Raw genomic sequence first — 13,688 nt, 5'->3', positions numbered from 1 at the left:
CTCCAAATAAATTTTTAATACCACAACAAAGATTTCTCTTACTCATTTCTCTTTCCATGTAAAGTATTAGATTTCATTTGCTTTCTGTCATATGCTTATTGTTATCTTCAAAATGAAATAATGTAATTTTTCAACTTCCCATATTTTTGTTTTTGAAAATAGACTTTTTATATCATGTGCATGTTCTTTTAAAACATAGTCTGTGATCTCTGATCAGGAATTTAGTGATATAAATGTCAATTGGTCTTGCTGTTTTAAGACAGATACTCTGTTAACTAATGAGCTACGTTAACTGGTAATCCATCTTTGTAATCTTATTCCAGGATACTTTTTACATTGCAAAATATTTGTGTTTTTCAGGAGCTATATTGGCTTTTATGCTGGGGTTGTTCCATATCCCCCTGGATGATTGTGAAGAACTGTACCATAAGTTAGGATCAGATGTTTTTAAGCAGAATGTCATTGTTGGAACAGTCAAAATGGGCTGGAACCACGCATTTTATGACAGTGATATATGGGAAAAAATGCTCAAGTAAGTAAAAGATGATCAGGTGAAAAATAATTAATGCAATGTCTGAGTGGTTTTGTCTTTTTTATTGCTTCACTGGTATGCAGATTCTTAAAGCAGCTAGAAGGGATTAATATATACTCTCATTCTTTAGAAAAAGCTGTTTTCATATTTACCAAAATGTTGAAAGCTTTTAATGTAATGATTTATGTTTCTGGGGAATAAAGTAAGCTTTACTGCACTGATTTCTGATTATATTCCTGTATGCTTGCCAGCTCTGCTTGATCTGACTCATTGCAGATTTGCTACAAATTTTATTAGCCACCTGCTGTGCCTTTTTTCTTAAAGGAGATTGGTTAGAAATGAAATAATGTGCTGTAGTAGGGATTTTTAATGTTTGCTGCTATATTGGAAGGAGGGCTTTGTCCATTGCCACTTTCTTTGAAAGGGAAATGAGCTATAAAGGTTGCAGTGAAAAATTATCTGCAGTGTTAGAATTGCCTGTGGACTGTATTCACATGCATTGATGGCTATTCAGGAAAGGCCACTAGAAAGAATTATTGTATTACAGATTTTATTTCTTAGTTTTTTTTCTTAGTTTTATTCATTTGTGTTTGTATTCATGGTTTAGTTGTTTATAATTTTTAGCAAACTAATGTCATAGTTTCCCAACCAGCATAAGTTGACCCTGCCACTGAAAGAACTGGAGCAATCTTTTATGAGAAAATGTAAAATGGTGAAAGGTCCCTTCTGATAAGTAATAACAATTTCCTTTGGGAATGTGATTACTGTGTTTTATGGGATTAAAAGAGTTTTTTGATATATATGACATAATAGTGGGAATACCAGTGTTGTCTGAATTTTAGGCATCTTAATTCTTAGATGAAATGGAGAGAGAAGGTTCTAAGCATTTCTTCTCTATGCTTTTGCAAATTTTCAGAAATAGATGGATTTGTCATATTAATATAATGCTTTTCTTCTCAGATATATGAAGGGTTTTTTTAAAAGTTAGATTTTTCTGTCTTCCCTCATTACTTTCTCTACCCAATTAAAAGAAGTCTTGTGAAAATCACAATAACCTCAGTGAAAGTATTTTACATGCCTTTAATTAAAATACAGTTATTTTTCTGCAGCTATGTGTAGCACATGAGGGAGGTAAAGAACTCCTGTGCAATAGACAAAAGCAGGCAATTAATATATTATCCATAGAGTACATTAAAAATTAAATGTGATGATCAACAAATGACTTCTGGGTGACCTGCAGTGTTGAAGGGAGATGCTATGCCTGCACAGCATTTTGCTGAAGGGATTGGTAGAGGCTTCCCTGTGGTGTGGGAGCTGTGAAGGGAATTGTAGGGTTATATAGTATCTCTTTACAGCAATATAGAAGGTCAAGTGTAACATTGTAATTGCATGGCGAAACTGCTTTATGTTTTGCTTTGAATTTAAAAGCATTACTTGAGCTGTGTGTGATTTTGTAGTTTAAATGGTAACTTGTCAGCCTTGCTTGAAATAGAACATTGCACTGACAATGTGCAGACATGGAATATGTGTTTTGTCCTACCATAATATCAGTGGTGGTATTTTCTGTCAGAAGGTATTCTTGCTGACAGTAATTAAGTTGATGTTTTATCAGGGTAATGTTCCATGCGTTCATGGGATATATTATAAATTGCATTTCAGAAAATGACAATTAATTTTGGATAACAGACTTTTTATTCAGAGCACTTTAGGGAATTGATTTCATGTGTTCTTACGTATTTCTTGAGTTGCAATTTGAGGACCAGTTTTTATCATTGACATTATGTGGGATTTACTTACAACATATCAGTGTATGTGATGCTATATTGAATAGCCTTTGTAAGAACCTGGCTTATAGTTCCAACTTCTCTGTTTTCTTTTGGCTGTTGTTGACATCTACAATTTTCTTCTTGCATGCTGTCTTAAGAAACCACTGGAGAAATTTGGTGAGCAGATAGGGGGTTAGCACCTAAAATCTCATGTTGGGAATTTATAGTCTTGAGTAGCAATCAGCCACTGTATGGAGCGTAGGATAAAAATTACATGTTCTTTTTTGGTGGGAAAATGAATAATGCATGTGTTTGGGGATACAGGTAATAACACTTCAGTATTTGTTTTGCAAAGCAAAATATAAATTGACATGGCTTTCTAGTGACTAGATGGGCAACACATTTCATACCAGCACATGATATAAAAGTCTCTTCTGTAGGTTTGGTAAAGATGTCATAGTTTCCTGGTACTACTGTTGTTGTTAGAAGAAGGTAAAAGTTAAAATTTTACCTTTTGCATTGAGTGCTCTTTCTCCAGAGTATTTGCATCACTCTGTAGGTCATTGGAATGTTTCTTCCAGCAGTGACGTGAAGCAATGAAAGAGCAATGTTTGTGAAAGAGACTTGTTACTTAAGTAGGTCATGTCTAGAGGACATAGGTCACCGACAGACACAAACAAGTAGATAAATGGAAAAATAGGATGGTAAAAGAAATTATATGCAAAATAATAACTGATGAGTGGAAAAATGTAAAATGCTTACAGGATTTAAAGTAACTTTAATATCAAAAGTGATTTGGGTGTAGTCATGGACAGTTTAATAAAATGTCTATATGCTTGTGGTCAAACAAGATCATTCAGTGTGTGACAGCTGGGATTGAAAATATGGACAATACTGTAACACCATTTTATTAATTTACAGTACAGTTTCATTTAAAATATTATTTACAGTCCTGGTTTCCCCATTTTAGAGAATATTTCTGTTGCAAGACTGGGGGAAAAGGTAGCCAGGCAACACTCCTTAGGAGTCTTTAACAAAAGCAAACAAGTTATTTGAGATAGTAAGGGATCATGAGAATTAGCAGTATCTTTTCTTTGATAACAGGGGATTATTCAATAAAATTAAAATTAGAAGACTATTTTTAACACAGAGTGTGAATAAATTGGAATTACCTCTGCTGTAACTTCCTAAAAGAAAATTTAACAGTGAGACAAATGTATTTATTTAATATGCAATTACAGTGTTAATGCTAGTAACAGAACTAAAATAAATGTGGAGGTGATATTAAACTTTTCTTCTTAGACTGCAATGTCTGAAGTTGCACGGTAGTTTAAAGGATTTCTTGTACCTACTCTGGAGTATCAGTTTCTGGCCTTCATAAAAAGAGGATGTGATTAGACAGTTACTCAGTTTGATGGTTCCCATAATTAAGCAGAGGATGTTGCTTACACATTTTTTTAATCTTCGTATTCAGGGTTTGGGAAAAATACCTAATACAGATATTTCAGAAGTAGATGAAAGTGATGCAAATCAGTAGATGACTTTGATATCTCACTGCTGTCGGTCTCACTTCTTTTATTCCTACTTCATGGTTCTGTGTGCCTTCATCTTCTTCTGTAATCAGTTAGTAAGTGCAAATGTCATTCTTTCCCTTCTGGCTCGTGATTCTGATATTAGAATCAATGCAAAAATAAAACAAAACTGTGCTACTGACACAAGAATTGTGTCAGCAATTTTCCATCCTAGGACTGGAACCTGTCTCCCTTCCCTCCTTCCTGTCAAGGGCATATATGCAGCCATCCTGCAAGCACAGATATCCACTAGAAGGACAGCAAATTGCACATACAGTCTACTGTCTGCATGGAGGACTGCTGCTATGGTAGCCTTTAAAGCTTCTTTTATCTTCTGACCCGAGTAGGTTGATAAAGGTGTTTTTAACAGTGGAAGCACTACTCCCTCCTGTCATGGGTGCAGGCTGATGGATGATCTCATAACCACAGCCTATGGAATGTCTTTACTTTAAAAGTCTGGCAGTATGGAAAACCATTGTTGTAGAATAAGGCAGATGCACCAGCAGTGTTTGGGCGGGCTGTGTTCTAGAGGAGGAAGAACTTGCTGATTTAAAGGAATCATTGGGTAACCACTCACTCTGTAGCCTTTATTGTAAGCAGATGGAAGATGAAGTAGATAGTGAGGTGAGATTATTGACTAGAATGGTAATTTGCTCCAGTCTCCTCTACTGTGCAGAAGGACTATTTTCTGGTTAGCAACAGAAATAAGGACCCTGATATAGTGAGAAAGTACAATGCTGACCATTAGTGTGATTTATAAAAAGATAGTTATGTGAAAAAAATTACCTCAAAAAGGAATGGTATATGCATATGGGATTACTGTTAGGAAGACTAGATGCAGATGTTTTAACTTTCTTCTAAGTCATATGGAATGCCATCTTTCTCTCTGTAGCTTTTGTTTCTGTAATTACAGAACAGTGATTTTTTCACTACTGTAGAACCACTAAATAAGGATGCTGGTTTTTTGATTCCTAAATATAAGAAAGTAATTTGTCTAACTATGTAGTTGAGTAATCCTAATGATTTATTGTTAAGTATTGAACTGAGTAACTTGAATCAAGACCTCTATAGTAACTCTTCAGACTTATTTTGAACAGACTAGAAGGTTTGAAATAATGTTCCATTGAAGTCAGTTGCAGAAATCTGATTGTTAAAATTAAATGCAAACATTGCTTCTTTTAAATGCAAAGGTCTCAGATATGGGGATGATAAAAATGTACATTTTGTTCATGGTAAACTGATGGAGCATTTTCAATTTTTTACACTTTCTTGTAGAGAAAAAATGGGCTCAAATCTTATGATTGAAACTGCAAGAAAGTCCAAATGCCCAAAGGTAAGTACAGTTTTCTAAGGTAAATACTAATTGTATATTTCAAAAGTACATTTAAGAGTTCTGAATAAATACAATACCTCAAAGGATATTGGATAGACAGCATGAATGTTGAAGTGCTCTTCAGGTTTACGTATGAGATAACTCATGCTTTTAAAGGACACAATTTAATTAGATTCTTAAATTTCTGCAGCAATTTCTGATATTTTTATTGCTTTTAGTTGGAATATATGCAGAGATTTTAAAATATCTTGTAAGCCTAGAAATACTGGGTCAGAATTTTGGGGTTCTGCAAAGCTTGTTTTTTTTCATGTAAGAATTCTAGTGTCTGGAGATTCTATCATGTCAGCTGTGATCTGTGTTACTGTGTTACAAGAGGGCAGGGGTTTTTTCCACTTTGTTTGGAGTACCTGGTTTTCTCCAGTCACATTCTTGGGCCTCAAGGATCTCTTCCTGTGTGATAGAAAAGGCACCAAGTCATAGGAGGGGTGTTACATACAGCAGCATGAGAGTGAAAGATGAGAAAGCATGAGTATTTTATTTTTGGTGAAGGATAGGGTGTGAAGAAAGAAGAGAAATATAATAGGATACATTTCAGAACAATCTGTAATTAACAGGTGTTTTGGTGTCATAGCACTATATTCAATGCTTTACTGTTAAATGGAAGATATTCACATTTTTCTAAACATAGAAACATGTGCCTTACTGACTACATTCCTAGTCCATGTCTAAAACAAGGACATGAAAAGGCTGGTGTGGTATGTTGCTTTCTGAGAGCGAAGCGATCCTATGTTGACTTGAAAGTTATCTTTGAACCAGGATCTTTGGCTTCCTTCCATGTTCTTCAGTAATAAAATGTGAATATAAATAGAGTTGAAACTAACTGTTCCCAGTAATCACTTTATAGTGCTGTCAGTGGTGGCACTCTTTACAAGGCACATCAAAATCAAAATAAAACACACAGTTCTGTGTTCTGCTGCTGTTAAATTCATGGCAAGATGGGTTTTTCCAGAAGGTGCTGAGCACTTTGCAACTTGGACTGCATCGTGGAGTGTATGTGGGTATTGCCAAAAATGAAAGCATCCTTTTAATAAGTTTTCTATTAAATTTTCTGCAGTTATTTTTCTTACTGCTTCTGGTAATGCTTAGAACTAAACCCTCCTTTTGAGAAAAACAGGAAACTTTTCCTCCATCAAATGATGGCATGTGAGTCAGGCAGTTTTGCTTTTATATTGAAATGTGGAAGTAATGCTTTTGTTTTCTATAAGGATGAATTTATAGTGAATAAAATTATTTCAGTTAAGTAGCTGAAGAGTGAAAACGCGTACAGTGATGTCACAGCATCAGTTGAGCTGTTGTGTAACATTTCATGAAAACAACCAACTCTGTAAAATAGTAAACAAGACTTGGGAAAAAAAAAATTGAACACTCCCTTGGCTAAAGTGTTATTGTGACAGTGCTCACCAGGCTGGCTGCATCACCTCTAAAGGTCTTGCACATTCTGACACTCACCCGTGACTACATGTACTTTTCCACTGTGATTAGATCTGGAAGATACATTATTTTTGTCATAATAGTTGGCGGCTTTTTCAATGGAAATATCATTTTGGTTTTTCAGTTAGATGAACATATATGATTTCTGCCACTGGCATTTCAGTATCCTTACAAAAAAACCTTCTAAGACTTATGTTTGATTCTTGTGCAGGAGAGATTCTTATTGCAGTTCTATAACTCCAGTTGCAATATTAAGTAATCATTTTCTTGGAGAAAGAAATTGATGGATGGTTCTGACATTCATATTTAATGACATTGTTTTATTGCATGTTACAGACTTATGAGAATTAAATACTATTTCAAAAGGAAAAGTATTTTAAAATCATATAGTTGACACCAGGATCTTGTTAAAATATCTTAGATATTTGTAGAAACAGAATAGCCAGTGGAAATAATTAGTTGCAGGTTAAAATAGGTGTATTCTTTAGGGATTTGGGTCTCTTGTTTGTGTTTTGCTTCACTTTTTAAAATTTAGATAGACATTATAAAAATTTAAATAAATAATGAACTTAGTAAGACTTCCAGAGGTGCATTTAATGTATAAATTTCATATGGTGGGAAGCTTTCATTCTCATATTATGGTTATTGTCATCACATATTTTGTTCCTCCTCATTTACTAGGTAGCTGCAGTAAGCACCATTGTAAACAGAGGAACACCACTGAAAGCATTTGTGTTTAGAAACTACAACCACCTTCCTGGTGTTAAGTCCCATTATATTGGAGGCTGTCACTATAAGCTGTGGCAAGCAATTAGAGCATCATCTGCTGCGCCAGGTTACTTCCAGGAATATGTTTTGGGAGGTGATCTTCATCAGGTAAGTTGAAAGCTTTTCCTTGAGTAAATACTTCCCAATGTTACACCTGAGAAAAAACGTAGTCTGAATCTCTGAATCAAAACTAAGCAAATAAGTTGGTAGCACAAAGGAAATCTAGGACTGATGGGGTAAGAAAGGCTATTTCTAGCTTCTATAGCCCTTACAGAATTAAAAAAGCTTAAAAATCGTAGTCTTCTCAATACAAACCTAAGCTCTTCTGCTGTTGCTTTCTTCTCTGCTTGGAAGGAAACTTTGTATGAGTTGTAAATTGTCTCTGACTTCCAACTTTCAACTGGTATTTCACTAAGCATTGTTTCACTAAATAGATGGTGTAACTTAAAAATCTAACAATATTGTAAAATGTGAAAAAAACAGGTTATACACTTCAGCATACTTTTTATTAGTGCACAATTTCAGTTTCTGGTCTGCTTTTTAATTCCTTCCGTTGATAGGTTATTGAGCTTTACCCTGATTCTGGGCTACTAAGAGATGCCACAGCAATAAGATTAAACTCGGAGAACAACTGCAAAAGAAATTCCCTTGAGGTTAAAGCAGTGTCTCCTATTAACAGTGTATGCTATTTCATTATATTGCAGCCTCTCTTGGTGACCCCTGATAAGTAAAGAACAAAGCAAATTAATTCCTTTAGTAGATTTTTAACCATCGGGTTTTAGTCCTCCAGTGCCCCTGTATTATTCTGCAGTTCTTCAGGTTTTTAAAGATGGCTTCTTGCAATGCATACTGATTTAAAACTATTAGTATTTATTTTAATAAATACCTGATGCAGGTGTGTGGCAGAAAAGACTGCAAAGGGTGACTGAACCAGAGACCTTCAACAAAGAGAGCATAGGATTGAATCACTTAAGTTTAATGAAAGCATCTATTACATTTGTCATATTAATTTATATGATGGCATTAGCCTCAAATGCTGGGAAAAAATAGCATATTTTGAATAATAAGATATACTTGGATCACATACAGAATTTCTAATGGTGTCCATTGGAAGACTGTGCAATATCCTTAGCATTGTAATGTGCTTGAGTAGTACTAAAATTTAAAGGCTAACAGATAAATTAGTATAAGATGAAATAGAGAAAAATTCTTTAGATTAAGAGGTGGTCAAAAGAAGCACTGGTGCAAACAAACAACTACAATTTAATCTGGAAAATGACAGCATATTTCCTATTTTGTTTCAACATTTATAAGGTGATGAAATAATTCAAATTCAGCTACCTAAAAGCTCCATAGAAATTAAGGGGTGAAGGGGAAGGGCACCTGTGGAGAATCCAGTTCAAGAGATTCTTAAATTTCTTTCATTGTATTGTTTCCCCTTTTTATTTAGGACATTCTTCCACCTCAGCCCTTATCTGACTGTCCCCCACAACCTTCCCAATATGGTACATCTTGTTATCCTCAAAACATTTTAATCAACCATTATCTGAAATAAGCCAATAAGTTTTGAGGGGTTTTTAAACCTAAAAATGGACTAACACGTCCGATTCCAAGCCAAAACACTGCTTGAAATCCTGAAATGTGTTCATGTTCCATCTGGACAAGCAAAGCTGGGAAGGGAGCTGCTTTAGCCTTGGGAGCTGTTGCAAGCTACTTCTTAACTGATTGGATGGGTCAGTGTTAATCTATGTGAAGTTTTCTTTCTCTTCTCACCTTTCCACCCCCTCTTTCCCTGAATTGAAAGTACCAGGGAATTGATCTGTGCTTTCACATGAAAGATAGCTGAATAAAAAACATGGTTTTATAACTTTTGCACAGTTCTTTATACAATTCCTTGTCTTAACATAGTTTCTGAATTGCCAGACTTGTGTGAAATGCAGTAAGACTGGTACTTATTTCATCTATGTTCACTTCTAAGTCCAGTTTACCAGGCTAGAGAATGTATAATTAGTGTAAATAGAAATCAGATCCAGTATTTTCAGACACACAGGACTGGAATGAAGTCTGTTTTTTCCTTACTCCAGAGTCTTTGGACAAAGCCCTTCCATCTGTTCTTAAAATCCCTGTTTCCCAAGTTCAGCATTCTTCTCCATTTGATGAATTATAATTACTAGAAAGCAAGGGCTTAGGATGCAATTCACCTTTGTCATCCATAAAGAACTAAAAATGTTCTCAGTACTGAAACAGTTTATTGCAGTAGAACTGCAATAGTAGTTGCTAAATTCTCGGATTCAAACTTTTTCATATAATCTGAAAAGTATCTCTTCTCCCCAGTCAGGAATGTTTAAACACTTGTATTCTTACAGAAACCACCTTTCATGTCTGACATGCTTTTCTTTCCCCAGATTACCCTTTTCTTAACACATCTCTCTTTCCATAATTTTCTGGTTTTTGTGGGGGGTATTTGGATGTCCAGGTAGCAAGTTACTAGATGGCAAATGCTCCGTAATTGTCTTCATGCGGTTTTTTAGCAGAGATTATAAATCCATTACACACTCTGAAGCAATCTTGAATTGCCTTGTTTTAACCCTTGGGTAAGAGCCTCTGTGCATGCAGCAGACTGTTACCCTTATTTTCCTGGGAGTTCATGATACATCATTGGAAAATTCAAGATATTCAAGATTTTTAACTCTGCTGAAATATCCAATGTGAATTGAAAGAAATACATATGGGTAAATACATTTTGAAATAGATACAATCCTTAATGCAGTCATATTCTTTGTTAAAATAGTTTACTAATTAAAGTATGTTAATATTGGTAACTTTTTGTTCTTATAATCCTTATCATAAATATGGGAATAGTAGGTTCTTGTTAAGCATCTTTATTCTGGAAATGCACTACAAGTGTAATTTTAAGTTCCTTGGCCAGTAGTATATATGAAGTGTGTATGGTAATTCTTTCTCTTTTCTGTATGTACACCATCTAACAGATTGAACTGCTTTTGAACAACTTGAATAAATGAAGCATAACATTGTTCGACATTTTTGATGGTACTGTGATTTTTGAAAAAGGTATAAGCACAGTGTGCATTAAGTGTAAATAATAATTTATGCCAAAGGCTTCAGAATTATAGTCTCAGAAAGATGGTATTTTAAGTATTTTTTTCTTGACTGGGTGCTTCCATTAATCACCATAATCTGTTTTCTGGCCATTAACTGTGCTAGTTTCTTACTAGTTTGTATGCATCCAGCCTCTGAAGTGTTGATATTTCTAAACAATTCCAAGAACAGAGGTATCCAAAAAGTATGTGAAAATTCAGAATACTAAGTACAATATTTGTTTCCTAGCTTTGAAGTTTGGGACTCTGTAAGAATTATATAGAAACCAGAGTCCATATTAGCTTATCAGTCAGTTGTACATTTAAATCTGAATGAGAAACACTCTGCCAGTTCATCTGACTGAAGACTCTTCAAATGGGTGAAAATATTGATTTTGATAATGGAAGTTTACTGGATTTTTTGGGGGTTATCCTGCATTTTCATATCTTACATTATCTAGCTTTTGTAGAAATCTGAGTCCTTTCACAAACTGTATGAAGTAGCTGAATGAGAGTTACATGTTGGGTTGAGATGAATTCTTAAAGTTTTTATGTATGTCATGGCTGAACAGAACTGTTGGCTTTGACTTGCGTTTTTGTAACTGTGGAGTTATATATGCACATCATGTGTATTGTATATATATATTATATATTGTGTATATAATACACATTATTTGTGTACACACACATGCCCTTACACTGGAAACATTTCAGTACTGGGCACTCTCAATGTAAAGCATGTTTGTTTTTTTAATGAGGTAATAAATCTGTTTTACAATTTTTCTGATGTCATTATTTAGAAAGAGGTTTCTAGGTGCCTGAACACTTATTTATGCTGCAGGTGAGCTGATGACATAGTTTGTTAAATTTCTGCAAAAAGCCATCAGTTGTTGCAAACAGCAATATTTACATTCGGGTCAATCATGCCATGCAATCTGGCTGTGCTCTGTCAAGTAGGAAAAAGCAGTGCAGCTGTTGGTAGATGAGGGCAGTAGGATTAATATTCTTTGTGGTTCAAAAGAGGAGCACATTAACATTCAAAGGGATTTAATCCCAGTAACATGCTTCTCCAGGAACCCTGCAAGTTAAGGGAGACCAAGTCATGATGTTACATGATAGAAGCTGTATTGCCACATGTCAGTTCCTTCATTTTAAAATGTATTTTTGAAGTACTGAAGGCTCTTAACCTCTTCCCAGTCCTGCTACAGCCAGTGACTTTTTTCCCCCTCTACTTCCCACAGTGGGGTGTTATTTCTTATATCTATTATTTTTCTTTTTTCCTTTTTTCCCCCCCCTTTAGCACGAAAAACATTTGAGGTACTCAATAATGTTACTTCAGTAGACAGTCAAGTAAGCTGAGGAAATTATTAATTTAATTAATTAAAATAACAATTTAAAATATAAGAAAATCATTATGCACACTTCATTTAGTAGCTTTTACAGTAAAAACTAAATTCATCCCACAGGATTAATTCAAAGGGCAGCAGGGATTGTGTATGTGATAGTGGTGAATTCAACAAAGCCACAGATTTTTTTCAAATGAAATATGCCCAATTTAATACAAAGGAGTTGATCACCTTTTTCTTGACAGCTTCCCATGATTCCATTGTTGTATTACAATTCCCCTTTATTATAGTGCTGATGTTGATGTATAATATTGTTCAAATAAATGTGTTTTCTTTGAGCAAGATCAGATAGTAAAGCAGTTAAATTGGCACCTATTCTTACGGGAGTTTTAATAATGCAGGTGTAACAGGATGTGTGATGAGAATACAACCTAAAAATTAAAAATATCTGTAGTACAATAAGATGATATAACTAAAATTTTAAGCCACATTAAGATAATTCAGGCTTTCTACATATTTTTGAAAATTTCCCTTTCCTTTTATTAGGTAATAAATCTGTAAAGCCAATTCATCTTTGTAGCTTGTTACAGGAGGGGACTTCACAAGTGATTGGCTTAGTGCATCCTACCCTAATTGGTTTTACATGGTAGCTTTTAAAATTAGATTCAAGGGTGCTTCCCAGACTCTAAGAAGACATAGAATATAGGTCACATTGGAGTTCTTTTCATTCTTAGGATATGCCACGGTGATCAGTATGCACCAGAGCTTGTGCAGGCTGCGGTTTAATAGGTGTATCTTGTTCTCACAATGATAGAAACAACTCTTTCTTTGTTTCTCTACTTGTTGCCATACACATTTGCCTACAGCCCTCAAGGCAGTGTTGCCTGCTGTTTAAGGAAAAGAGAATTTACTGGAACATGTAAGCTACATGGATATCTGTGTTTCTTCCTCTTATGGATTCTCTAGGTTTGGATAATAGCTCTGAAGGTGGACACGCCCTGTGCAGTTTACCAGCCTTTGTGACATTGCTGTGTTACTGTACCAGTAGTATTTTGCAGAGCAGGCTGCTTGAAAGATTCCCTGCAGGGGCTTGCTAAGTGACGTACCATTGGCAGATTTGCTTAGTATAATGAAATTGAGAGTGTCTGTTGTTTAGGCATTTAACTTGGAAGCATTCCAATTTTTATCTCAATTGTTTCAGAGTGATGTCCTAATGTAATCTTCAGAGTGCTTATTTAAAAGGAGAAACAAAAGTTTGCTCTCAAATAAGCAGTATTCATTTAACTATTTTTTTGCTTAGACTTCTGAGTCCATGTATCTTCAGTGACACTGTTGACCAGCTAATATTTGTTATAAAACAAACCTTGTAAAATCAGAGGAGGCTGTGTAGAGTGGAAAATTGTGAACCGAGTCCATTCAGTAATCTCTGTACAGACAGTCTAGGTTTTGCATTCATGTTCTGATGTTGCAGCCACCATTTCTTAGATAAAAAAGAAAAGTTTTTCAGTACTTGGTAGCTTACAGTCTTTATTTTCCTAGATTGTGTATTTGGCCAACTCTAACTTAAATGGGGCCATATTTCCAAATAAAATAGCTTTGCAATATTCCTTGCAAATAAAAGCCCAAGGGTGTAGTGATTCCATTGATATACTTTTGCCTCTTCCCTCAAGGAAAGCTTGATTTTCATATACAGTGGTCTGGTGCTTAATGTGTCTGATGTTTATATAAAAACACTGATCCTTTTTTTTTTTTTTTCTTAGTCTAGATATGCCAGTCTGTCTCA

At 34.8% G+C, this 13,688-nt stretch overlaps 1 protein-coding gene across 3 annotated transcripts in view; it reads left to right on the top strand.

Annotated features, from left to right (window-relative positions):
• PNPLA8 (patatin like domain 8, phospholipase A2) overlaps positions 1-13,688 on the top strand; it is a 35,069-nt gene that overhangs the window by 8,611 nt on the left and 12,770 nt on the right. For all 3 annotated transcript variants that reach the window (XM_079304182.1, XM_079304184.1, XM_079304183.1), the window contains exons 6-8: positions 361-532; positions 5,145-5,202; positions 7,375-7,569. In XM_079304182.1, coding sequence (XP_079160308.1) covers positions 361-532; positions 5,145-5,202; positions 7,375-7,569 — 425 coding nt within the window. The remainder of the gene's footprint in view (positions 1-360; positions 533-5,144; positions 5,203-7,374; positions 7,570-13,688) is intronic.

The sequence above is a fragment of the Erithacus rubecula genome (genome assembly GCF_903797595.1).
Source record: "Erithacus rubecula genome assembly, chromosome: 4".
Lineage (NCBI taxonomy): Eukaryota > Metazoa > Chordata > Aves > Passeriformes > Muscicapidae > Erithacus > Erithacus rubecula.
Note: the sequence above shows the minus strand (reverse complement) of the source record. Positions and strands in the feature narration are given on the sequence as shown.